The sequence below is a fragment of the Loxodonta africana genome, chromosome 3, assembly GCF_030014295.1.
Source record: "Loxodonta africana isolate mLoxAfr1 chromosome 3, mLoxAfr1.hap2, whole genome shotgun sequence".
Classification (NCBI taxonomy): Eukaryota; Metazoa; Chordata; class Mammalia; order Proboscidea; family Elephantidae; genus Loxodonta; species Loxodonta africana.
In genome coordinates, this window is record NC_087344.1 from 68,930,169 (window position 1) to 68,956,688 (window position 26,520).

The window sequence follows — 26,520 nt, forward strand, 5'->3', positions numbered from 1 at the left end:
ACCCCTCTGTGACTGGAGTCCTGCTGGATTATGATAGGTATCCTAAGGGGATAAAGGCACAGAAGAGACAGATTTTACAGGTTTATTTTTAAAAAACAAAAAGGTTAAAAAAAGTCCTTCATTTCCAACCCTGCCTGGGGGTGTGGGTGGGGAATAGAACAAGCTAAGAAAGGTGTCCACCACCCCCTTCCTGGGAAGAATCCCACTCCTTCCCCAGGAGCCTGCAAAGGACAGGGCAAGTCAGAGGCAGGCCCTTGCCCTTCCTGCCCTGCCTCCTCCTCAGGTAGCGCAAACTGTTGCTAGGAAGTTTAGAGGCAAAGGAGTGTGGGAGCGGGAGGTCAGAGGCTGCCTTCTGCATGCAATGCCAGCTCCAGCTGTTCCGTCCCCTTAAAAGGTTCTCTGGGCCCCAACACTGGGGCTCCCAGAGTGGGCAGGCAGGCAGACCAGGAGGCTTGGCCAGCTCCACCTTCAGGGTTCTGTGGCCCAGCCCATGGCAGCTTCCTTCCTGCTGCTGGTGTGACAGCAGGGTGGCCAGGGGCTTCAGAAATGTCTTGACAAGTCTGGAAAGGAAAAGCTCCTCATCATCACCTCTTTCTGATCTTTCCTCTCGGTACCGAGGCTGCTCTTCTTTTCTATTCCCCACCCTGAGGCTGAGTGGAGTCCAGGACAAAGCACTAAGTGGCTGTTTGCTACAAAACACCTGGAGATGCCAGAGGGTGGCTCTCACCTATCTGTCAGTCCAGGCTCCCACACAGTCATACAGTCATACAGCATTAAGGCGTCTGTGCCAGCAGGCATGGCCAAACTGGGCCCAGCTTCTCTCTCTCCACCTGCAGAGGGCGTAAGGGAAGAACCCTGGCTGCTTTAGAAATAGGCTAAAGGGGGAGAAGCTGGCAACGGAAGAGTTAGCCAGGCCTGGAGAAAGAAGAGGGAGGAAGGCAGGCAAGGGCTTTCAAGGCCTCTATCCAGGCCTGCTGGCTGCCCTTGGAAATAACCCAACTCAGGTTGGGGAGCCCTGACCATATACCCCCTTGAAAATGGGGGACAGAGAGAGGGGAAGAGAGCGGCTAAAGTATTGGGACTTTGGAGGAAGCCAGTGCTATCAATATTTACAAGCATAAAGCCCCATCTTCTGCGCCACCTACCTCTCTGCCCCTCCCACATAAATGAAAGGCCCCTGAGAGCCACTGAGGCAGTGCCAAGACCTCCTCACCAGCCACGCCCCACAGAGAGAGCCCCTTCCCTCCAACTGGCCCCACTTCTGGGCCTCTCAGGAATGTCTGTCTGGCTCTGCTCAGTCAGGAGGAGGAGCCCCGGGCCAGAATGCTGGCTGTCCCGCCCAGCCCTAGGAGTCCTTGAGCATGCTGATGCGAGCATAGATCTTCAGGGCGGGCCCCAGCTTGATGTTCATAGCACTCATCAGGTGGTCCTCCTTGAGCAGCAGCAGAGCTTGTCCATCAATCTCCTGGGCACGGAATTCCTCTGCAATCTCCTGGCAGCCTGAAGGTGACACCACCAATGACAGTTATCAGTTACAGCTCCCAGTATTCAGTCTCGGCAGTCACTGCACTTTAGATACATTCTCATTTCATCCTTATAGCCATTCAAGGAACGTACTGTTATTTTTTACAGTTTGAGAAAAGTGACTTACCCGAGGTAGCCAGACTCCAAAATGGCCCCAGTGATCCATGTCTCTTTACTCATGCCCTCTCATAGACCCCTCCCCATAACGAACTGGGCTGACCTCGGAGACCAACAGAGGAGCCCTCATGGCATAGTGGTTAGGCTCTTGGCTGCTAACTGAAGGTTGGTGGTTTGAACCCACCAGCTGCTCTGCAGGAGAAATTTACAGCCTGGGAAACCCTACGAAGCAGTTCTACTCTGTCCTACAGGTTTGCTGTGAGTTGGAATTGACCTGACGGCAGTGGGATTTTGGGAGACTGACAGGGTGTTGTGGAAGTGATAGCACGGGATTTCCAGGGCTAGGTCATAACGGGCATAGCAGCTTCTACCTTGCTCTTTTGGGTTATTTATTTTGAAGTAAGCCAGCCACCATGCCGTGAGGACACTCAAGCCTCTGGAGATGCCTACGTGAAGAGGAACTGACGTCTCCTACAGGGAGCTAGTTCCGACTTATCATGTGAGTGAGCCACCTGAGAAGTGGATACTCCAGCTCTAAACCCCCACATGGCTGAGGCCCTGGCTGACGTATTGCCTGAGACCTCATAACAGACCCCAAGCCAGAACTGCCCAGCCAAGCCCTCCAAATTCCTGATCCACAGAACTATTACTATATATATATATATATATATATATGTATATATACATATTAGAGCTATTACAATACTAAATGATTGTTTTAAGCCACTAAGTTCTGGGGCAATTTGCTTCCTAGCAATAGATAATTAGTACAGATTCTGGTACCTTGAAGAGGGGTGCTGCCATAACAAAACCCTAAAAATGTACACATGGCCTTGGAACCAGGCAGTTGGAGGAAGCTGGAAGGACTCTGAGGAGTGTCTGTGAATGCCTAAAGTGCTTTGAGGAGAGACTAAGTGGATCCAACAGCCAAAGACACCCTCAGCCCTTGCTGACATCTTAACTGCAACCTTATAAGAGACTCTGAGCCAGAACTGACGAGCTAACTTGCTCCCAAATTCCTCACCCACAGAAACTGTGCAAAGACAAACAATTAGTGCTATTTTAAGCCATCAGCAGTAGATAACTAATACACTGGATTTCAGTTGCAGGGTCAGAATCTGAATCCAGTTCTGTTTGACTAAGAAATCTGTGCTTTTTAACAGCACCACACTCCAGTCTCTGTAACATATCTGTGGGTGGCACTGGTGCCTGTCCTGGTCAGTAGGTGGGGAAGCTGGCAGAAGACAAAGCAGGGAAGCTCTCAGTATTGGTCCCTACCTGCCTTGAGAGGTTCACTTCTCAATCCCCACCCTCCCAGCCTGCTGTCCTCCTCCACAGAGGGCGACGTGCAGTTCTCAGCTGATCTCGCACTTTTATATCCACATGCCGTCCTCAAGCTGCTCCCTCTGCTGGGCTCTCTGCTAAAGGCCTATATTGTCCACTGCCATTCAGTTTAAATTTCCTTATTTTTTGATCTCCCTGGCAGACCTCACACTCCCACCTGAGAGGCAGGGCTGACTGCATTATCATCTCTGTGTGTCACGTGGTTGTTGTCGCTGGGAACCATGGAGCTGATTCTGACTCATAGCAACCCAGTGTGACAGCGCAGAACCTGCCCCATCAAGTTTTCTAGGCTGTAATCTTTATGGCAGTAGATCACCAGGTCTTTCTCCCACGAAGCCACTGGATGGGTTCGAACTGTCAAGCTTTCGGTTGGCAGCTGAGCACTAAACCACTGTGCCACAGTATCAGTAAATATATCAAACTACTGCTATAGAATGTCCTTTACAGCTTGTGTTCTGTGCTAGAATGTAAACTCTCATAGGCAGGAACCTTATTTTAGTCATCTCTACGTCCAAATTCCTCAACCTGAGTATATCTCATTTACTGAGCTACCTAATCCTTCCTGGTGGTAAGAGGTGAAGTCTCTCATTCCCTCTCCTTCCTTGTTACTCCAGGCAGGCATTGAGCTTCCTCACCTGGCAGAGAGCGGATGAATTCGTAGACATCTTCTACGTTCCATTTGGTGGGCTCACTTGGCAGGAAGTGGTGCCCCATGCCCACCAGGTCCCGCATGTGCATGTCAGGGAGCTCCAGGTCCCGCTGGCCTTGCCGCCGGCGGGAGGTAGATGAGCTGGCTGAGATGGGTGACAAGGGTTCCTCATAGCTTGAGTTATCTGAGCAACGGCTGGAGTCTTCCTGGCTGTGTGTTAGCTGCAATGCAGCAGTGACTGAAAGGGGTACAGTGCCTGTTGGCTGGGAGCAGAGAGAAACAGTTGTCTTCAGGATGGGGGAAACAGCCACTTCCAGCAGCAGTGATGGGCAAAGGCAAATATTTCTCTTTTTTCTGCTTGGTACTCTACATCTCTCTGAGTTCCCAGATCAAAAAGCATTTTCTGTGCTGTCTCCTCCCCAACCCTAAGCAGAGTAAGTCCCTCCCAGTATGATAGCATGCACAGTATTTTATTGCAATTATCTGGATATGTCTGTCTTTTCTTCTAGATGTGTGGTTTTAATCCAGGACTCTACGAACCACCTGAAATAGCAGGTAAAATTTCAGGTGTATGCACATTTTGGTCCACAGCATTCATCAGAGGCTGATCCCCATCACTAACACCTCCACCAAGCAAAAAACAAAAACACGTAAGTTTATGAAGCATCACACTAGGCTATGAGTTCCTTTAGGGCAAAACTATGTCCTTGGAGCCTTAGTGCCTAACAGAGTTCTTGGAACAGAACTGGCCCTAAAAAATATTTAATGACCTTCAAGAACTCATTGCTGTAACGTTCTAGGAGGCAACAGGTGTGAAGGTGAAAGGTGTAGGTTGCCTTCTCGCCTGGTCCTCCACAGTAAGACAAGAGGTAACCTGAGCAGCCTATCTCTTCTGGGGCCATTCAGGGGGATTCCCTTTCCATGAGCCCAGAAATCAAGGATGGAGGCAAACTGAGACATGAGGGGCGATGCTGGGGCAAGGCCACTGAAATGGGCAAGTTACTTCATAAGCATTCTTGAGTCCAAATGTAGCAGACCTACTAAGGCACGCGGGGGAGGCTCGATCTGACAGATCTATGAGAACTAGAACACAACAGGGCATACGGAAGTCAGCAGTTGAAACGGGACATGGGTGTCTAGGGTTGTGTTAAGAATCTGGACGTTGATGGGACTTGTGAGAATGGCACTTAAGGCTCTACCAGCCCTCTTACCTGCTTCTTGTTATCCTTGGTGAGTGCTGGCAGACTGGCTTTGCTGGCCCGACGGCGGTTGTGGGTCGTGGCTCCTGCTTTCTGCAGCTTGCTCCGGTCTGAGTGGAAAAGTCCCACTCGTTTGGTACATCCCACATTGTACCTGTCAAGAGATGGGGACAAGAGCAGTCAGTAGGGCTCGTGGGCCCAATGCAGAATAAGAGCAACCAAACCACCTGGCAAAATTCAAGTCCATCTACTTGGCTCAAATCCTAACTCCATCATTTACTACTAGCTGTGTGACTCTGGGCAAGTCATTTAACCTCTGGGCCTCAGTTTCCTTATCTGGAGTTGGGGATAATACCATTAACTTTCTGTAAGATGCTCTGACAATTAAATGAGATAATGCTTGATACATATAAAGTGCTTGATACAACAATTTGGAGCATGGTTAGGAGCTCATGGCTGGCCTATTCTACCATAACTACAACCTGTGCCAGTAAACTATTGTTCACTGTTCTGCTGGAGAAGAGCTTGGGAAAAGCTTGACAAAGCTGCCCTGGCTATCTTCAGCACAACCTGAAGGGAACGAAGGCTAACCCTAGAGGACTTCCACATTCAACAACCAGGAATGGCAGAAAGGTCCAGAGCACAGAGAAGCAATTTCTTCTTTTGAGGACCCAGGGCTACAAGTTCAGCTGTCTCTTCTGCCTCAGTAGAAAGACCATATGGATCTAAAGACCACTAGTCTAAGTCTATGACTTACTAGCTATGTAACCTTAGGCACAATTATTTATCCTTTGTGCCTCAGTTTCCTAACCCGTATAAAACCCAAAACCAAACCCAATGCCAACTCACAGTGACCCCATAAGACAGAGCAGGAACTGCCCCACAGGGTTTCCAAGGCTGTAAATCATTACGGGAGCAGACTGCCACATCTTTCTCCTGTGGAGCAACTAGTGGGTTAGAACCACTGACCTTTTAAAGGTTAGCAGCTGAGTGCTTTAACCACTGTGCCACCAGGGCTCCTCTATAAAGGGGACAATAATAATACCTGCCTCCTGGGGTTATGTTGAAGATTAGATGAGATAATGCTATCAGCTGACTAGCACAATGTGTAGCACACAGCAGGCTCTCAATAAATGACCAAACCAAACCAAACCTGTTGCTATGGCGTAGATTCCAACTCATAGTGACCCGACAGGACAGAGAAGAACTGCCCCATTGGGTTTCCAAGGAGCGGCTGGTAGATTTGAACTGCGGACCTTTTGGTTAGCAGCCAAATGTTTAACCACTGCACCACCAGGGTCGTTTTTATATTGTCATCCCAAGACTAGCATCACCTTGGCTTGGTCTTCTAAGCCGAGGTGAAGACCCACAAAGGCAGCATATGTAACTAGTGCAGTGACTTGGGGCAAAGCTGCTGGTGGAGGGCTTACCCTGAAGAGATGGCAGCTGCCAAGGGCAGAAAAAGGGAACAGGTGCCAGTGGGACACAGGAGGACCAGTCAAACTCCAGAGCTACTTTTTTCCTTGGACTCTGTATTCTTTCTGACCTGGTCTTAGGGGTTCTGGTTTCTAGTGCTTGATGAATTACTGACGTGATGTTGCTTCCAGGCAGGTCAAGAAAAGAAGAAGCCTCTTGGGGTAGGCTACTACTGGAAGGAGATGAGACACAGCAGCAGGACACAAAAACACAATCCTGCGAGGGACAGGAAGGGACTGGGCACAGCAGTGGGGCTGAGACCACTCACCTCTTTGCACAAGCCATGGAACAGAAGCGCTTGGAACGCTTGAACTTGTAGGCAAAGTCCACCCGACCACAGAGCTCACACTTGAGTTTGAGGGGAGTACCCTCCTCTTTGGATTCTGAAAGGTATGAAAATGGGTAAGCGTGGAGAATGAGAAATCTCCACAAAATGGCTGACAGCCCTGCCAAGAGGCCTCCCTGCTGTTCTGCCTCTTCCTCACATTCCCATGGCTGTCACATGTAGTAGCAGTCTAGCTTCAAAAATGCCAGATTGTTTTTGTCACTGTCTTTGGGAAAGCTATCTTTTTCCCCTAAAGTACCCAAGGATGTCTGGTGATGCCCCTTGGGTACTTGAAATTTTTCTCTTCAAAAGTGCTATGAGCCTGAGGCAGAAGACAGTAATGAAGAATCAGCACCCCTCTTTATGACCGTGAGAGAATCAGGAGGCACACAGGAAATACTCCGGATGCTGTCACAGCTATCTTCTGGAATTATCCCACCTTGGATCCATCTAGCTGACTGCTGACTTGGATAACAGAACCCAGTAGATCCGTAACCTGTACAGCTCCCATTTAGTCAGTGATTCATCTGCAAAGGGCAGTCTCTTGCCTGGCCCCTGCTGGGCCTCATGGCTGGCCCCTGTTCCCAAGTGCAGGCTCCTGAGGCAGTCAAGAAGGGCACCACCTGCCTGGAGCTGCTCCTACATTCACTCCTCAAACTTGCCATTGATCCATGTAGGAAAAGCAGCTCTAGGGATCCTGTAGTTGGCCAGCATGGACAGATTGAGGGAGAGGCAGGTGACGAGTGACCTGTTTTTTAGGGATCAAGGCTGAGAAGGGACCGGGGTGAAATTTTCGGTAGACTGACATGTTTACACACTCCCTGGCTTAGAGTTCCTCCATGGATACCAAGAAAGGAACTGCATATGGCCTGCCTTTTGGTTTTGCCTACTAGCCGTTCAGGTGCTACAATGGCAGCCAGGTCAGAAAGCCTGAGATGCCCACCTTGCAGATAGGGCTCTTCCATCTCAGAGTCAGTGGTGGTGGTATGATCCTGCTGTGGAAGTTTCTCAGGCAGGAACCCCTGTGCATACTTCTTCTTGAGATTCCCCACCAGCAGGGACGAGCGTCCCACCTAGAGGACAGGGTGACATGGAGGTCACGAGGGTTAGGTGAGAGACGTTTCTTTGCTGTTCAGTCTCATCAAAATTACATGTATAAAGAATTCAGGTGCACACATGCCAGACCTCCTCAAACATCCCCCCATAATCTTCCAAGTGGGGCCTGCTCAAGGCCCTGTTTTGCTGTTAAGCTCATGAGGCAAAATGCCAGTGGGCACCCAAGTATAGGAATGGCTTCATGCCAGTGGGCACCCAAGTATAGGAATGGCTTCAATCCAATGGATAGCTTAGAAGGTTAGCAAAATACCTACTCTTCCAAGTGTCTAAGGGGCAAAGATGGAGGCAGAGATCAGGTTTTGCACACTCCTAGATCAAGTGCTGAGACCCAATGATTATGAGTCACCAGACAGGGACACGGCTGAGTCTGTGTGTGTGAGTGGATGTACGGGGCAGACTCAGCATGCACATTTTGATTTCTTGCTGCGATCCACCTTACCACTGCCCCATCCAGTAAAGAGGTACAGGCAGACACCAAGGAGAGCAAGAAGAACTGATTCTAGGCTACAGAGCAAATGCGTTCTGTGATTGCTAGGACCCCAGAATGGCTTACAAACTCTTTCGGTCCTCTCTCTGTTTACGCTGCTTGGTGGCCAGATTATGTGGTATCTGACTCTAGGGAGATGCTAGAGTGCTATTCAGTCTGCAGTCACCTTGTGAGATCTGTTGGTTTCTGGCTCCAGGAGGCCAAGGGGAAGACCATATCTAACGAGGGAAGAAGGAATGTAACGAGGCTAGAGCTACTACGGCCAAGGTGCTCCAGGTGGATTTCTCTGCACTGGCTTTGAACGACTTCCAGAGGGAAAGTGGGCAAGAACCTATGCGTGTTTTGGCATTTTAGAAGGGCAGTTCACCCATCTCAGCTATTCAAGCTCAGCCTTCTGTTGACTATTCAGACCTCTCATGGATCCAAAGAATAACCAAAAGGCAGATGGCATCCCATGGAGATGATGTGTCTCTACCAGCCAGATAATTTTCATCAGAAGGGAGGCCAGTGAGCACCTGGCTCTGGGTTCCTCCACACCTACAGAACAGTAGCACCTGTCCTGAACCCATTCACGCTATACAGAGTCAGCTCTGGGTGCTCTGTTCTACTAAGCCATTTTCTTGATTCATTTATATTTCTCTTTGGTCTTATGCTTTGATTAGAAACACTTGATCAGCCCTTTCCGAAGTGCCTCTCAATCCCATTCAGTCCCTTGCCCAGGCCCTGCCCCTAGAGAAGCAGCTTCAGGCTGTAATCATGTTCCCCTATCTTCATTTGGATATAGCTTGAGAATTCAGTTCTACACAGGTTCCTTTTGTTCTCTGGCTAAAAGTTTTGGCATTCACAGGTTTTGCCATGTGTGGGATTAACAGTGAGACCATCAAATCCCAGCTCTAGAATTGTTTCATCTCTCACCAAACACCCCAATGTAAGTTCCCTAAGAAAGTTCTAAAACAAGGGGTCTTGCCAATTATTCCTGATCACTGACTCCTTCTGGACCTTAGGAAGATACTCAATCCCACAAAGACAATTGCTCTGATATTCTTCGGGGTAAAATTAGCAAGGAAAGAACAAATTGTTCACATTTTCAGAAATTTTGCATGGAACTGTAAAAATATTCTAATACACATCCAAAATACACTTAAAAAAAAAAAAAAAAGAGGGGAAAAGAAGTAGTCCGTACCGGGAAAGGCTCCGCCCCCTCCTGGATCACAAACCCTTCGATAACATGCGTCAGGATTTGGGGTTTCACAATGGCCTGTGGTGGTTTATTCTCACCATTCTGGGGGGCAGTGCCAGTGATGCTGGAGGCAGAGTTTCCGTTCCCTGAGGTCATGCCGGGGCTGCTGAGGTCGGTCAGTGCATGAACAATGCCCTGCCCTGTCTCTGTGCAAGGGGAAAGAGGACACAAGAAGGGGAGATCAGAACCAGAGTCTGGGCCATAGAAGTAAAGCGAAGATTCAGTATAGGCCTGGGTTTTCCTGTGGAGCCAAACAGATGCCCACCAAGTGGTCCCTCTCCTCATTGGGCTATTTAAAAGTGATTGTTTCAACGGACACACCACCCAGTGTGCCTCTGATCAGTTCCCCAGCACTGCAGCCAATCAGCTAGCAGTGTTTCTGAATTTCCCAAATGTGCTACAGTTCAACCAGGTTAAGCAGACCAGATATCTCCTAGGAATTAAGACCTTGGCCAATATTGATTTGGACAAAGAAAGTGGCATTCAGTTCAAGAAAGAAAATGTATCCAAAGTAGCATCTAAAACCAGGACAAAAAGCTGAACTATGTACAGGGTTTAGGGTACGATGGGCTTTAGGGAGAGAGGTTAAATGAACCTCCTGTGAAGCTTCTGGAGAAGGGCTGGCTTTTAAGAGCCTGGTGAAGTGTCAGAGCTCTGAACATCAGAAGTTAAGGCGAAGGGAATTTGGGAGGCTAAAGCCGAAGTAAAGACTATAATGGAGATCTGACTATTCAGAGACGGGTTCCTTGGAGTGACTGCATTAATATGGGCATGTATTCTACTACTCCACCAAGGAAGTGCTGGGCAGAGCTGAGCTTTTTATGCCTTTTCTGCTGACCAGGTGCTCTCCATAAAGCCTCTTCCCCAGTTCTCAGCTCCATACCCAGAGCCTGATGCTCTGCAATTCATAGACTCCCTCCTTCCATCCCTCTGCGGACAACCTTTCCTAGCTTCTTCTCCAAGGACCTGCGAGGCTTCCTTGAAGAGATCTAAGAGTGCTCCAGAAAGCCTGGCCAGGTGCGCATATAGAACCACATCACAGTGGTCCTCCTCTTCTCCGCTTCAAACAATGTCTCTCATGAGTTGCCTTATTGTCTTTTGTGATTCTATCCCCACCCTCTTTCCCCAGCCATTTTCTTGCACCACCAACTGCCCAGTGAGCTGAGGTTGCCTGTAACCTGGAACTATCTAAAAAAGAAAAAAAAGAAAGAAGAAAAAAAAAGCCATTTCTTTATTGCAACAAGCTATGAATATTAAGCATTAACCCAGTGGTGAGTGTGACATATATATACATACATACATGTTTATTTATTTAAAACTATTTTAGTATATGTTATTTAAGTAACTTTTGCACAAATTTTACATGAATATGCTCCTCTTTCACGTTAAAGATCCAAAATACCACGGGAACAGGAATTCATATTGTCTAACTATGTAACAGGGAGAAATCAGAATACACCCATCTTGAGATAGACATCTGCCCTCAACTGACTCATGGTGGCCTTATGTACAACAGAACAAGATGCAGCCTGGCCCTGGGTCATCCTCACAATCACTGGCATGTTTGAGTCCATGATTGCGGCTATTGTGCCAATCCATCTCACTGTGGGTCTCCTTGCCCTCACCAGCCCTTTACTTCACCCAAACATGATGTTGTCTTCCAGCGGTTGGTCTCTCCTAATGATATGTCCAAAGCACTGGAGTTGAACAGTTTTCTACGGTGATCTGTAAGGTTTTCACTGACTACTTTATGGAATGAGATCGCCAGGTCTTTCTTCCTAGTCTGTCTTAGTCCGGAAGCTCCACTGAAATGTGTCCACCATGGGTGATTCCGCTGTATTTGTCCAGCATCACAGCAATGCGCAAGCCATCACAGTATGACAATATGACAAACAGACAGGTAGGTGGTAGAGACCCATTTTAGGGTTTGTAACTAGATTACAACAGGTCTTGGGCCCCCTCCATTTTTTTTTATTGGCAGCTGTAATGTTCAGTAAACCAGGTTCAGTCTTTTTTATGAAAAGGAGCTGGCTATGACACATGCCTTCAGTACTCAGACCTCCATAATTCAACTGTAATAAACTTTAGGGCTAGGCAGGAGTCATCCAAAAGATGGATTGATGACATTTTTTTGTTGCTGTTGTTTTATCTTTTGTTTGAAACAGTCATGCCAGCAAGTTACCGTAATTCCCTTAAGTGTCTATATTCATTTGAAAAAAATTTCCTAAATAGCTTTAGCTTTCTGTCAAGATGGAGAATTCTGCCCCTCCCCACGCCCCCCCCTTTGGAATTACCATACCATACCCGTTGCTGTCCAGTTGATTCCAACTCATAGCAACCCTATATACAGGTCAGAGCAGAACTGCCCCATAGGGTTTCCAAGGAGCAGCTGGTGGATTCGAACCCCTGACCTTTTGGTTAGCAGCCTGACCTCTTAACCACTGTACCACTAAGGCTCCTTTCTGGAATTAGTCTTTCTAAATTGTAAAGGTGTTTGGAAACTGAAAAAAAAAAAAAAAATCATTTACAATCCATGAAGAACTAGGAGGACTGAGTTAATATTTTAAATATATAAGTCTGCATTTACACAATTATATTTTCTCTGCTTTTATTTTTAAATATTTCAAATATGCAAACAAATATATATTTTACTTAAAATGAATGTTGTTAAAATTATAAATTTTGTGGAAGTTCAAATTTCATTTTTAGATGATGGCTATCTCCTCCTAATTAGAACCTAGTAGGCTATTCCTGATTAACCTAGTGAACTATGGACTATAGAATCACACGTTTGGAAAGTCTAGTTCATTTCCCTTCTCCATGCTTGTACCTTCTCTAAAACACCCACAGCCAGTGCTTTTCTGGCTTTGCTGGAATGCCTCTAATGACAAAGGAACTCACCACGCGCGACTCCTGAAGTAGTTTATTCCCACTCTGGACAACCCAAGTAAAAAATTATTCCTTATACAGAGCCACAAATCTATCTTCCTGTCACTTTCTGCCCACTTGCCTGGTTTTGTTCCCTAAGATCCCACGGACGAGGCTAATCAGATTGGTATAACGGTCAAAAACACAGGCTTAGCCCTGACTTAGAGCCTGGTCTCCATCACTCAGTGAACTTGGGCAAGTCACCACGCCTCTGTGAGCCTCAGTTTCACTGGCTATAAAGTAAGGATATTAGCAATACTTACCCGGTAGTGCTGCTGTGAGGACTAAATGAGATCATGCATAGCAGTGTGTTGCGAGCACACCTAGGAAGTGCTCAAGAAATGGTAGATGCTGTTCTTGGTGTCATGAAAGACATTGCTAATGATGCCAATACATCTCCTCTAGGCCAAGCCCCCCCTGCTCTTTCAACTATTTCTTACATAAAAAGGTTGCAAGTTTGTCATCGTCCTAGGTTTTCCTTGCCTACATCTTTTTAAAGACAATACTTAGACTGGGTACCCCGTCGATACTAAATATAATAGATGAAGTGTGGTCATCTAAGACATCTGGCTAAGATCTGTCTTTTTGTTTCTTTTAAGCACAGTCGCACCGTGACTGAGCACAGGCAGAAGGGATGAGTGACTCTCTTGCTTGAGTGTTTAACAGTGAGGCTTATAACACTTCCACGGAATGAATCTGTTCTCTTCTGGATTCTGGGATCATCCCCACCTCCCACCGCTCACTGATGTCACCAAACAGTTGCTGATATTTTGTCTCCTTTTATGGGATTTCTGCTACCTTTGCTCCACTCCACTTCTTCCTGCCTCCACCCCTTCCCTCCTGACTCTCAGATCTCTGTCTATTACTTTATGCTGCAAGACAGGATAATTCTTGAGGCCAGATTCTTTCCCCATGCCAAATACACTAGTGAATAGATACATTCACCAGTTCGGAAGCTATAGAGCCAATACTTAACTCTGGGAAGCAAAAACTTGGAGACTGAAAAAAAAACAGATCTTATTGAGAGAGATCAAACTAATAAACTCTTTCACCACCACATTAGAAACCATCACTCTGTTATAATTCACACAGGTTGCAGGAGAGACAGAATCCAAGGGAGAGAAGAAAGTGCTTTATGAAAATATAAAGGCCTGTAGTTATTTTGCTTTGCAGTCATCTTGTAGGCTGACACCTCATCATCTGTTTTAGTAACAAAGGAGTTTGGGCTATTTCCGGAATGACCATACACAACCTCACCCCCTGCCAAGCGGGGCACACTGAGATTAATTTAATCTGCTTTCAGTTCTCCCAGACTGCTTTGCAGCCTGCCTGGGGGAAAGAGGACAGCTAAACAGTAGAACTTGTAGAAACCTGCCCTACTGGCCCTGAGGCCAGATAAAAGACAGGACAAAGCGGTACTCTATCTTTGGAATTCTGTTCTTTGCCCAGTTTTCTTGACCGGTCCCAAAGCTGTGAGTGCTACTGGGGATTCCCACAGGTCTCAAATGCCTTTATTCCAGAGTAAGGCACCTGCAACTGAAAGGCAGAGACAAGGACACCATAAGCATAAGAAGCTGGGGAGGGAGTAGAGTCAAGAATCAGTGATGGTGGTGGTGGTGGTGGTGGCGGGAGAGGGAGGTAGATATAACCTTTAATTGATGCTGACTACAAAGGGCCAAGTATTCAGGCCAGAATGAACAGTATGTTCTGGGGTAGTCATTATATATGTTTCAACCTCAACATTGCATCTCAATTCTGGCCTCATTCACTGAGTCTGGCAGAAGTAACCCTTACAGGAACAGGATAAAATAGGAAGGACCACCCAATGGCCCTTTCTATGTTCCTGTTTGTGAAATTATTTGCTTTGGGTAGGCAGGGCAGGCTTCTGTAGGCAAGGGGTCATGTCTTACTCATCTCTACATCATTAGGGGCTAACACCCAATATGTAACAGCTGCTTAATATTTGTGAAACTAGAATGTATGGAACCCATGGTCCCCAATCTTAACTGTTGAGGTAGAGTACAAGTCTCTCTGGTACCAAAACAAGGAACTTGGCACTGGCTGAGATTTACAATTACTTTCTGAGGATATAATGATTCGAGAGCTGCTAGGCTGGTGCCTGCCTACAAGAGTAGAATTTCTGGGTATCTGGCTATAATGAAGAGTAAGAAGTAGGTTTTGGCTGGTTTCTTCCTGTGATAGCAGAGATTTCCTTAGCAGAGAGGAAGATCATTAAGTCTGCCCCGGAAGCTGGAATGGAGCCCTGCATCCAGAACTCCATATTCCCCTTGGAAGCCCTTATGCTGGCTGCAGGCACTTGCAGGGACATGATGACCTCTAGAGGCAGAGGCAGGGATGCTCCTGTAAAAGGTGACCCCACCCTCGGGACTAGTGGGTTGGCCTCTGGAGGTTGAGCTCTCCAGCCTGCTGAAGACAGAGATCAGACTGGTCCCAGCAGGACTTCAGAGCCAATTCTGATATTCTTCACGTGCACAGATAAGGCAAAAATCATCAGTCATACTGGAATATGATTTAGTACTAACATTTGCAATGGGTATTTCAGATGGCCTGGCTATTCATTCTGTTTGCCCCTAAAAAAGCTGCCTTGAAGACCTGACTTCAGAGGAAGTGGAGAGTAAGAAGAGCTTTTCCTTCTGCCCCCTCAGCTTGACCAGTGGTTGACAAAAAGAGTCTGGGTGGTGCAAGCAGTTGATGGGCTGCTAACCTAAAGGACGGTGGTTTGAACCCACCCAGCAGGTCAGTGGAAGAAAGGCCTGATGAACTGCTTCTGTAAAGATGACAGCCAAGAAAATCCTATGGAGCAAGTCTACTTCGTAACACATGGTTGAGGGGATGGCAGCTAACAACAACACAGACATGACAAGAAGGAAGTATTTTAATTTAAAAAACTTCTTACTACCCCTGTTTGGCTGCAGTTAAGAGTAAGACAGAGCTAATAAAGGTAATACAGAATTTAAGGAAGCAATGATAACACAGATCATTTGCCTAGAGCAAATTCTGCTCAGCAAATGGCAAAACAAGGTCACCTATTTAACAGAGTGCTCTCTTCAGGCCCCTGGCACTGAAGTCATGCTCACTTCGCCTCAGCTTAGCAGGCTGTCATGTGGTCAGGATGGGGGACAGCAGGGTTCCTAAAGAATTGCATGTGATAGAGAAAGCCATAAGTGGAGCACATGCAAAGTGATGCACAGGCTGAAACAATATCCAGGTGATGGTGAGCACGGATGCATACTGCACTTGATCCCAGCAGCAGGGAGCTGAGGACAGCAGACACAGTCCTTGTGGAAAGGTCTGTGGGTCACCCCGTACAATGTCTCCAGTTATATCTGGGCCCTCAAAGAAATTAATGCCACTTGGCAAGTGAGGGAGGCAAGCTGTTTCCTGACCACCAACGTGCTGACCTCCCTCTACCCCCTGCCCAGGGGTGGGTAGGAAAACGAGGGGAAGAGAGGGACCTAGACAAAGTCTCACTTGGTTAACAATCCTCTTTAAAATGCAAATATGCTTATTGGGTCATTCACACTTTACTGTGAATCACTTAGATAAGGGGTTTGCTTTCCTCCCAATTCAGGGAACAGAAGGTATGGTAGGCAGGGTTGGGGTAGAGACAGAGTGGTGGTTTTTGGCTCATCAAAAAAAAAGAAACCCAAACCCACTGCCATCAAGTGGATTACGACTTATAGTGACCCCACAGGCTGTAAATCTCTATGGAAACAGACTATCACATCTTTCTTCCACAGAGCTGCTGGTAGTTTCGAACCGCTGACCATCACTTTAACCACTGCACCACCAGGGCTCCTCAGAATCACCACAATGGATTAGAGTTAGAAGGGCCCTGAGTCTAGCATCTTAATTTTCCAGATGAGGCAACTAGGCCTAAGAGGTGAGGTAACTTACCAAACATCACAAAAGGTGGCCAGAGGCAGAGCCAACACTAAAACTCAGTTCTCCAGGTTTCCCTGAGTGGGCCACTCAAGTGGAGGAGGGTGTCCTTTGACTAGCCAAGGACGGCATTAGGGCCCTTGGGAAAAGAGGGCAGGAAATGTCGGTCGCGTTGAGGGATGTTTTGAAGCAGAGGTCAGACGTCATATGTGGCTGAAGCATTTGGATTGGAAAGGGAGAGACGATCTAGGTGAGTGATTCCCAAAATGGTTTCCCAGATACTAAGGAAGGGACCCCTGAGTGTAATCTGAACCCACATGCTAGACTCAGTATCTCAAGACGCCTAAAAGGAAACAGCACAATACCTTCAATAGAAAGGAGCCCTGGTGGCACAGTGGTTAAGCGCTCAGCTGCTAATTGAAAGGTAGGCAGTTTGAACACATCAGAGGCTCCGCAGGAGACAGATGTGGCAGTCTGCTCCCGTAAAGATCACAGCCTAGGAAACCCTATGGAGCAGTTCTACTCTCTTACACTGTCGCTGTGAGTCAGGATCGACTTAATGGCACCAAACACCACCACCTTCAATAGGGCTAAAGGTGCTATTATTTAATACCATAGCTCACTAATTCTAAAATGCCATCAGATGTTAAGATGACCTATTTCCCCACAAAAGTCTTTACACTAAATTTACACATCCCATCTCAACTGCAGACTGTACGTGTTAAAAGTCTGTATTATTTGGAAGACACACACACACACACACACACAAAACCCAAAAAAACCCAGTGCCATCGAGTCGATTCTGACTCGTAGAGACCCTATAGGGCAGAGTAGAACTGCCCCATAGAGTTTCCAAGGAGCACCTGGCGGGTTCAAACTGCCCTCCCTTTGGTTAGCAGCCATAGCAATTAACCACTACGGCACCAGGGTTTCCATTTGGAAGATAGTATCTTTTAAAACATGACAAGAAACAGAACAACCAATAAGGAGAATGGTGATATACTGTAAAGAATGTAACCAGTATCACTGAACAATATGTGTAGAAAATGTTAAATGAGAACCTAATTTCCCGTGTAAACTTTCACCAAAAACACAATATTAAAAAAACAAAAACATAAACAAAAAAAATGAGAGGAGCCCTTAGTGATAAAAAAGTTGTAGACCCCTTCCCACCCCAGAGTCCCCTGAGTACCAGAAGGTAGGAGGGAACCAAAGCTCAGTGAAGCAGACTGCTTTCCTCCCAACATTTCTAAGCTTTTCAATTCGGTTAAGTACCAAGCTGCTGCGCTGGGGGCACACGGTAGCCTGTGGCTTTCTCGCACAGATGCCATCACCATTTTGCCCCTCTGGGTACCTCCCTCAGCTCTGCAAACAAAAGCAGCCTGCTCTAGAGGACCTCTCCCCAAGGGGGGCAGAAACAGCAGTAACAGGAGGATCCCACTGAGGCATTTCACTAAGCAAAGTGGTGAGCTTTTCAATCACAGGAGGGTGAGGCTCTGGTGCATCGCGCAGGTTCCAGCAGAATTAAAGAGAGGCTGAGCTAGGTGACCCTAGACCTGCCCTCAGTGTCACCACAAAATGACCTTGTTGAGTCTGGGTTAAGAGGATTGGAGAGCAGACATGCTTCTTGTATTCTGAGCATCTGGGAGATGGCCCAGCAGTCCTGGCAAGTCTGAGCGGCTCTGGTTAAGGCATCTGTTAGGGAGGGCCCCTCCACCCTCCTGGCAGCCATTACCATACAGCTGACTTTCATGCTGTCTCTCAGGACACAGGCAAAGACAGCGGCCCTTCTGACTCACCCACAATCCCCAGCTACAGTGTACATAAGCTGAATTGTAAACAGCTGAATGTTTTCCAAGCTGCCACCCCCAGCTATGAAGGAAGGAATCAATGGAGCGAACAGCCACCCTCCCCCACGCAGTTCAGGACAAGGGGAGCAATGGGGGATTTCCAAACAGCTGCAGGAATTGCTTCCCAGCCCACAAGCAGAGCCCTGTAACAGAGGCCTGGACTCCCAGATCAAACTCTGCAGCAGCACCGGCAGGACTGCAGCGTGACCTCCAGTAGGACCAGTTAACACACCAGGGAATAACCATGACTGCCAGAGACAAGGAAGAGAGTTCTCAAAAGGAGTTCCACTTAAACCTGGTGACTGAAGCCAGTCCTATGGTATCCAATGCTGAGGTTAAGGGCTCCTAAACAGTCTCACATCACAGTGCTCTGAGAGCTACTATGCTTTCAAAAGGCAAAATATCTGGAACCAATGGTAGAGGCTGCACAGCAGGGACATGAAGATAACAGGCGATGAAAGGATCACTTGCAGAGGGCAAAGGGCACTGGCTGGGGGCAGGGAGGCTGGACCTGGGCCACTTTCCGGTTCCATCGTTGCTTAGCTGCATGGCTTCAAGCACTCAGTACCCATTCTGAGCCTTAGTTTCTCCATTCATAAAAATGAGGCTCATACTGCCTATCTTGCAAGGTTATAGTGAATATTACAGTTTATATATATAAAATGCCTGGCACTGTATACATTTAGAAGTGGTAGTATATGGCAGTTAAGACTTTGAGATCAGAAAGACCCTAGGCTTAAATCTTCATTTGTAATCCTGGGCAAATTACTCTAGGCCTCAGTTTCCTCATGTGTAAAATGGGGTATTTATATCTGAGTTACATGAGGATTAAATAAGATAATGTGGTTATAATATAAAGGAATAGGCTTGGCTATGCCAGAAGTGCCAACATCACTGAGGCCAGAGAGGAGATTAGGAAATGGTCTGCTCCATCTCACCATCTCACTAAGCCTGGTGGTCTCCTACAGTCCCAGAGCAGAGCTATTCTTTCCTTGGCCAAAACTCATGTATCATTTGTGTTCCTCAGATACCTTGGTCCACTCAGGGTGTCCCCCTTCTTGTACTCTTGGGGTCAGGCTTCAGGAAGAAATGTTGCCTCTATTTTGACGATGAATACAACATAATGGAAATGCCCCTGCCCTTTTAGAACAAACCAAAGGCTTGATTCACCTTCACATCAAGGCAAATCACCAGAATCCTTTTCTATATCGTTCTTTTGTAAACAGTCCACGGTATCCAGTAGACTGTGCAGAAAAAAGTACCTCGAAAATCACAAAAGAGATAACTTCAGGAAAAATAAATGGAAGAACCACTTTACCCAGAGAATACTAAATTTATTAAATTTGTAATACCAGGAGGTGGTTTAGCCTGTGAAAAGAAATCCATTTAAAAAGCTGAAGATATAATCAGGGCAGACAGATTTATACCAGTTTACAAAAGAAACCTAGAAATGTTTACTAAGTTCCCTAATTTTTTCGAGGTTAATAACAAGGAAAGCCAACCATGCTCCCCATATGATGCCTTTAGTTTTTTGTGTGTTTTGGTTACCAATCATGGGATCACTAATATTCTTAGATAAATGGCCCAGAGAGTGAGCTAAGCCTCAGCTGTCTCGTCTGTATAACGGGCAAGATAATACTTATCTTGCAAATGTATCCTACTGATAATTTCTACTTCTCAAAAACATTGTCCTTTTTCTTCTTGTCACTATTTTCTAAGCTTTCATTCATCTTACTTTGCCACCAGTCAATTAGTAGAACAAATTAATGCTGATTAATGGAAATGTGGAAGTGTGGACCTAACTTTTTTTTTTTTTAATTTGCTTCACATTAATTGTTTTACAGTGTCATTTGCTGTGATTAAAAATGTTTTTAGGCCATGTGGCTTTAGACCACACATGGATGGTTTCAAATATGCTAAAGATATCAGTAACTAGGGATAATTATACAGTATTTGAGACATAAAAGCCATGCAACTAGAGCTTTAAAAATAACTCACAGCAACCACGAACTCTTATTTCCTTGCCAACAGTTTCAATATTCAGTATCAGGCCTGGCCTTCCTCATTCCTGGAGAAGAGCTGGTTATGACATGGCACATAATAGTCATTTCTTTTTAACGGAAACTGTAAAAAATTTCACTGCTAAGAAGAAAACCATCCAAGGTACAGATATTTGCTGATGCTTTAAAGGAAACCATAATAGCAAACTTGGACTGTTTTCAATATCTGGATTCATCTTAGGCAAGTCAGTGTTTAATAGCGACAATTTCTTTAGCAGATGTATAAAGAATGTTGTCTTCTTTTAGACTTACCTAAATCGAAAGAATAGGAAAGCACATCCTTTTCCATTAATAATTTGTAACGGGAAGGGAAAAAAACTATTCCATTTACTATGCTGGTTTAGAGGGTTTTACAATAATCACACAGCAACTATTTATTATTATATGCTGTTTCTTATACTTTTTATCTTGAAAAGCTAATAATTCTTAATTGCGTAAGTCTTGATTAACTATAGAATGTACCATTTCTTGACCAATGATTACATTCTACTTTTGTTATTTTAAGAGAACAAAGTCCAGAATTTCAGGACTGCTGTCTTCAGTAAGCAAATGGCTGGTTATATTCCTAATAATTCCCAAAATATCTATGATTCCTTGTAAAGCTGAATTAAAGTTAGTTTGCCTCTGAATATCTTTACAAGTATCAAATCAGTGTTCTAATGCAGCTAGTAATTCCAACTGAAATTTTAAATAACTCTGCTTAAAATGAAACCTACGTTTATGTGAGTTGTGAATACGTAATTAAAGTTATCTTAAACAGGCACTTTTGTTGTTTTAAACAGAGAACAACCTTAAACAGTATTTTTAGCTGGTGACCCATGCTGTAGGTTAAAACATGCCATAAAAACATTTAAAAATATAAACCTACATATGTTCAGACCCCTACTTCTGTGGGGTAGTTCAGCTTTGAGTTCCATCAAACAAGTGCTAAATCACTCGAGAAAGAGTCATGTCTGTCACTGGCACAAAGGCCTCATCAGAGTTAGGCTGCTTTTCAACCAGGAGGTGGGCAGGCTCAGACACCAGGCCACACTTCAGGACAGTCTCTGGAGGGGCACACAAAAGGCTCTCTCTACAGCCAATTTTGTGAGATTCCTCTTGACCACAGAAATTCATCATCTTCATCTTCCAGATGCAAAATGGTACACAACAAAGGGAATGAAAGAGAAACTATCATTTATGGAGACGCCTTCATTCTCATTTCCCTAATCTCATCTTTCTGAGTGCAGGACCAAATCTGCCTGGAGATCAAGTAGCATTGAATAGCTGGGAGAACTTTAAAATCAACTTGGACTGACTCAAAGGCGGGAGTGGTGGGGGGGGCGGGGGCTTGGTATCATACTAATGAGGCACGGTATTACCAGAATTGGAACAACCCTCCCGTTCCCTATATTTTAAGCTTCTGATTTTATTTTTGGATTGTGATCCATGGTAGCCTAAAGTTAAGGACTCCGCTAGGAGGTGGGTAAACTTTGTTTATTCAGCAAATGATCAACGAATGCCTAGCTGACCAAGGGATGAGACAGAGACTTAGAGGGAAAGGCCCAAGTTGTCAACTTAGCCTGCTCATACATTCACAACAGAAAAACGAGGGAGGGGGGAGACAGAGAGATTTAAAAGGCATTTAAGAGCTCACAGGGAGAGGTCCCTAATTCCGAGACAGTAAATTTTTTTTGCTTAAATAAGAAAGCCTAGGGAAGTGATAAGACCAGAAGCAAGAACAGTTCAATTGTATAAAAGCATCTATCCATTTATTCTTCTTCTTAGTTCATTCCCTCTCCCTCTGAAAGATCAGAACCAGAAGATTCAAAGTATGAGACAGGATATGAGTAAGGCAGGAAAAAGGATGTGGTCTGAGAAAGAGTGGATTTTGGGGCTGAGCCAAATTAAGGAACAGGCAGGTTCAGAGATAGAGGAAGGGGTCTTGATGACAAAAAGAGAAACCTCAGGGTTCAGTCAACTTAGACTAGAAAGTCAATGACAGAGGAGGTGTGTCTGGAGAACTGAGGCAGAACAGCACCTTCCTTCGAAGTCATTCTCCCCTGAGATGCATACAGACAATGGCTGAGAGGACCCATAGCCAGAAGAATCATTACTGGGTCAGGAGAAAGAGGTGCTGGAGTTTCCTCTTTACTTTGAGGGGAGTGGAAATAAAAAATACGGAGCACACTCAACAAAGGAAAACTGGAAATTAAGCCAGGACCCGGAAGACAAGTAGGAAAGGCTGGAAGGTGGATACATGATGAAACACCAACATTCATTAAGCACCTATGTGCCAGACGTCAGTAAAACAACAGATAAAAAATAAAAATAAAGCAGGTGAAAACTGCTCGAGAAGATGCAGTTGGACAACTGAGAAACCAACTCAAGAACATCAGAATAGCAGACTAAGAAAATACCTACTTTCTCAAGATTAAGAGGGGCAAATAAAGGCATCTATTCCAATGTGCATGGACAAGCCTGGAAACAGATCTTGGGTGGGCTGAGAGGCAGAGTTCATGTGATGAAGAGTGCCTGGAAAGGGCAGGTGCCAAAAGGGCACCACTACCCATCTGCCGGACCCTCTGTGAAACAAGCCAGCCCTTGTGAATGAGCCAAACCAGAAGCCCAGGTTCCCGCCTTTCAGGGACTGGAATTTAGGTGCAGAAATCAACAGTGGAAAACAGTTTATCAGCTGATTCAAAAGTGTTAATATTTCCAATTACAGATCCAGATCTTGGGGGATATGTATTAAATACTTTTATATTCTGATGGTGTCTAGGACAGTGCTTTACATAAACCAGGAGCTCAATAAAGGTGTGTTAAATCTAACTGAATGAAACCCAAACTGCTGAGCTGTGCCAATATCTTGATTCAACAGACACAATCTCTTGTCCTGGAACCAACACAGTCAGATACCTTCTTTCTAAACTAGTCTCAAAATGATGTGAAGTCTTACATCCCTTGTGACCTAAGGCTAAATCCTCATCAAGAGGCACTGCCACAGGTCTCCTGCCCTGTACTGGAATAAAAGATGGAGAGGACAGGGGGCAGAAATATGAAGGCAAGAAGGGGTATTCTTGCCTCATTAGCCTGTAATGTTCACGCTCACTAGAAATCCTGGCAGTTCCAACATTTGGGTTGACTCAGGAGGGGAAGAAAAATCCCAGGTGAATGATAATTGGATTATCCAGTTATGCCCCAGAGCCAAATGGCTGGAAAAGGCCAGGACAGTAGGGTCTGGAACAGCTAAAGCGACATTATTTTCTAAACCCAAAATTGAGACACTTGGGCTGAGAGACAATGGGACAGAATATTTTAAACTGGGCTGTCCTAGAAAAATCGGGGACATATGGTGGATTTAGGTCAGTGGCTTACTTCACAACAAGGGATTCTCTGGGCCCAATATGCTAATGGAAGGGGATTAAGTATCAAGGATTGGAGATATCTGAGGGGAAAGTGGTCACTGATTTGTAAAGTAGGAAGAAGAAGAATAAGAGAGTGCTGTGTAGACAGCACATGAAGAAGGTAAACATTCTACATAAGGAGTAGGAAAGAAAGTTTATCAGAACTGAAAGTATGTCAGTGAAATCTGTTCAGGTATCAAAAGTGGGGGTGGGGTGGGACGGTGAGGGTTGGGGTGGAAGTTGGGTATATCGGTGACACAAACTGGTATCCAACAGTACGTGCGAGCCAGGGGCAGGGAGTTCAGGATATAGCTTCACCAGTGCTGGGCAACCTGACCTTGGGCCAATTATTTCCCTCTCTGTAGACTTCAATTTAAACAGAGAATCTCACAAATCCCTAGTTTGATCAACAAATACAGTATACCGTCGTTTGGCGTAGGAAGGAGAGAAAACGCTCTTCTAAAAATGGAAGAGAGGGCTGACACAGAACAGCTTGTCCCTTTCCATCCAATTAAAAACCTCTTGAGACTGAACTAGATTAAAAACAAAACTCTCCAGCAAACCCGCGGGCGCCTCCAAGATTGGTAGTCCACCACCAGTGAAGTACAGCAGAAGCCAGCAGTCCTGCCGCTACGCGGACTGTCCGTCCCCGGAAAACCCCGTCCCAGACAGGACGGCTGGGGGTGGGGGCATGCGGGGATTCCGAGCAGGGATGGGGGACACACTGCAGCGCTGGGCACGCCGAGGTTGACAAGGCGCCTGCCTGGGCGAGTGCGGGGCGGGCAGGGTCACGTCTCGGGCGGAGGGAGACCCAGGCTGCGCCTCCCAGGCCCGGGAGGCGGGGAAGCTGGACACCTCACAGCGCGCAGAGGGCGAGTCGCGGGCTGGCACGGCCTGGCAACCGACTAGGCCCGGGCCGGGAATGGCACCAGAGGGCGGTGCCCGGTTTCCAGTGCGACAAGCGCGGCCCCCGGCCCCCCTCCTGGTGAGAACCCCTCCCCCGCCACGGGCACTGACCTGTCCAGGGCCCGGCTGGGCCTGGCCGGGCGGGGCCTACGCAGCCCCTCGGCCGGGCGCCGCCTCGCGCGGGGTCCCGGGCCCGGGCGGGCCGCCTCCTCTCCGCCGGGAGCCTCCGAGCCGGGGCCCCGGGCTGCCGCGGCGCATCCGACCGCACCGGCCTGGCCGGCGTCAACAAAGGGCGGCGGGGGCACGAGGCCCGGGCAGGGGCGCAAGGCCGGCGCGGGGACGCGGGCGGCGGCCGGGATTGCGCGCGCGCGGCGGGCGCTCGAGGGCTGCAGCCGCCGCGGAGACAATGCGGCGCGTCCGGGCCGGGCTCCCGCGGCCGCCTCCGCCAGAGGCGGGGCGAGAGCGCGGGGCGGGGCCTCGGCCGCGCGGGGCGGGACCACCGAAAAGCGGGTGAGCAGGCGCGGAAGCCCGGCCGCGCGCTTCCTTTGTGCCGCCGGCCTCAGCCGGACCGGCAGGAGCCAGTGCAGCCCCGCCCCGCCGCCCCGCCCCGCCGCCCCGCCCTCCGGAAGGCGCAGGAGGCCGATGCCGCCGAGAAGCAAGGCCGGCGGCGGGTTAGGGACGTCAAGGTTTCCGTTTAGGGAGGCAAGGGTCACGTCACAAGGACGCCTGCCATCCCCGCCCCCCCTCATACGTCTCCCAGTGACATGGTGGACTGGTGAACTCCCGTCACGACCACTTCACTCTCTGGGAGCCTTAGAGGTAATAATAATAACAACAACAACGCTTAGAGGCAACAATAATAATAAAAACAACGGCTACCAGTAATTGAGTGCTTAATGTGTGTCAAGCCCTACAGGAAGGCACTCGCTCACTTATTGTTTACCATAACCCTCCAAGTCATTATGCTTCCCATTGGGAACTGAGGATGAGAGGGGAATTAATGACCAGAATGACCCAATTACACTTCCATAAACAAGGATAATCCCTACTCTTAAGGCTGATTGTGAAGGTTAACCGAGGAAATGTATACAAATTGCCTGCAGAGCCTGTCACACAGTAGGAGCCCAATAAATGTTAGCCCTCTTCCAAAACCACATTGGTTTAAGAGGAGTTGTCATGGTGGTACACATTCATTCTGTAAATATGCTAGAAATTGTGTGGGCGATACGAAAGATGTACAATGTGACGCAATTCTCAACCCCCCCCAGGAGCTTTGTGTGTGTGTGTGGGGAGGGGTGTGCTGAAAAATGGCAAATTTCTCTATTCTTGACCTCTCTCTATTCCCAACATTTCCCCATTTCTCACCTTTCTTAACATTTCCTGTCTCCCTCCTTCTGCCCACTTCCTCTCTCCTTTTCCCCCTCAGGCCTCATCCCTTTTCCTGTGTTTCTGTATTTTACATTTTATATTCCCTGATTTATTATCTCTATTCCCTTTCTTTCCCCTCCACCCTGTGTTTCAAGTTCTCAAATCTTTTGTTCATTACTATTCACATTCCCTCCCCATCTCTGCCTTTGCAATTCTGACACTTACATTTTATTTCCTAAACTAAGGCCACATGTCATTGAACAGCTGACCTCCCTCTATTCCCCAACCATGCCCACACTTTCCTGCCTTCACTTGCACTAGTCCTTCCTGGGTGCCCTTTCCCCAACTCTGCATGCCCAGGTCCTTCAAGGTCTAAAAACTTGAAGAACAGTGATTGGCAAACTTTTGTGTAAAGGACCAGGCAGCAAATATTTCAGACTTTGCAGGCCATACGGTCTCTCTTGCCGGGTAGCACGAAAGCAACCAAAGACAATAAGCACACAATGAATGTGGCTGTGTTTATTTATTTTGTATAAATAAATAAAACTTTATTTATAGACTCTGAAATTTAAATTTCATATACTTTTTACATATCATGAAATATTATTCTTTTGATTTTCTAAAAATTATTAAAAATGTAAA

The 26,520-nt window shown here is 46.8% G+C and overlaps 1 protein-coding gene across 3 annotated transcripts; it reads right to left on the reverse strand.

Annotated features, from left to right (window-relative positions):
* Positions 1–66: 66 nt before the first annotated feature.
* On the reverse strand, positions 67–24,720 carry LOC100671391 (polyhomeotic-like protein 2). Of its 3 annotated transcripts, XM_010595189.3 has the most exons (7): positions 24,622–24,720; positions 9,421–9,623; positions 7,578–7,707; positions 6,578–6,692; positions 4,846–4,987; positions 3,621–3,897; positions 67–1,500 (listed from the first exon to the last, which is right to left on the reverse strand). In XM_010595189.3, the coding sequence occupies exons 2-7, from the start codon at positions 9,571–9,573 to the stop codon at positions 1,346–1,348; spliced, it is 972 nt and encodes a 323-aa protein (XP_010593491.2). In that variant the 5' UTR covers positions 9,574–9,623; positions 24,622–24,720; the 3' UTR covers positions 67–1,345. The 3 variants fall into 3 exon arrangements, with proteins under 3 accessions (XP_010593491.2, XP_064137739.1, XP_064137740.1); XM_064281669.1 differs by lacking the exon at positions 24,622–24,720 and having other exon boundaries at positions 9,421–11,690; XM_064281670.1 differs by lacking the exon at positions 24,622–24,720 and having other exon boundaries at positions 9,516–9,627.
* Between the last annotated feature and the right edge of the window lie 1,800 nt (positions 24,721–26,520).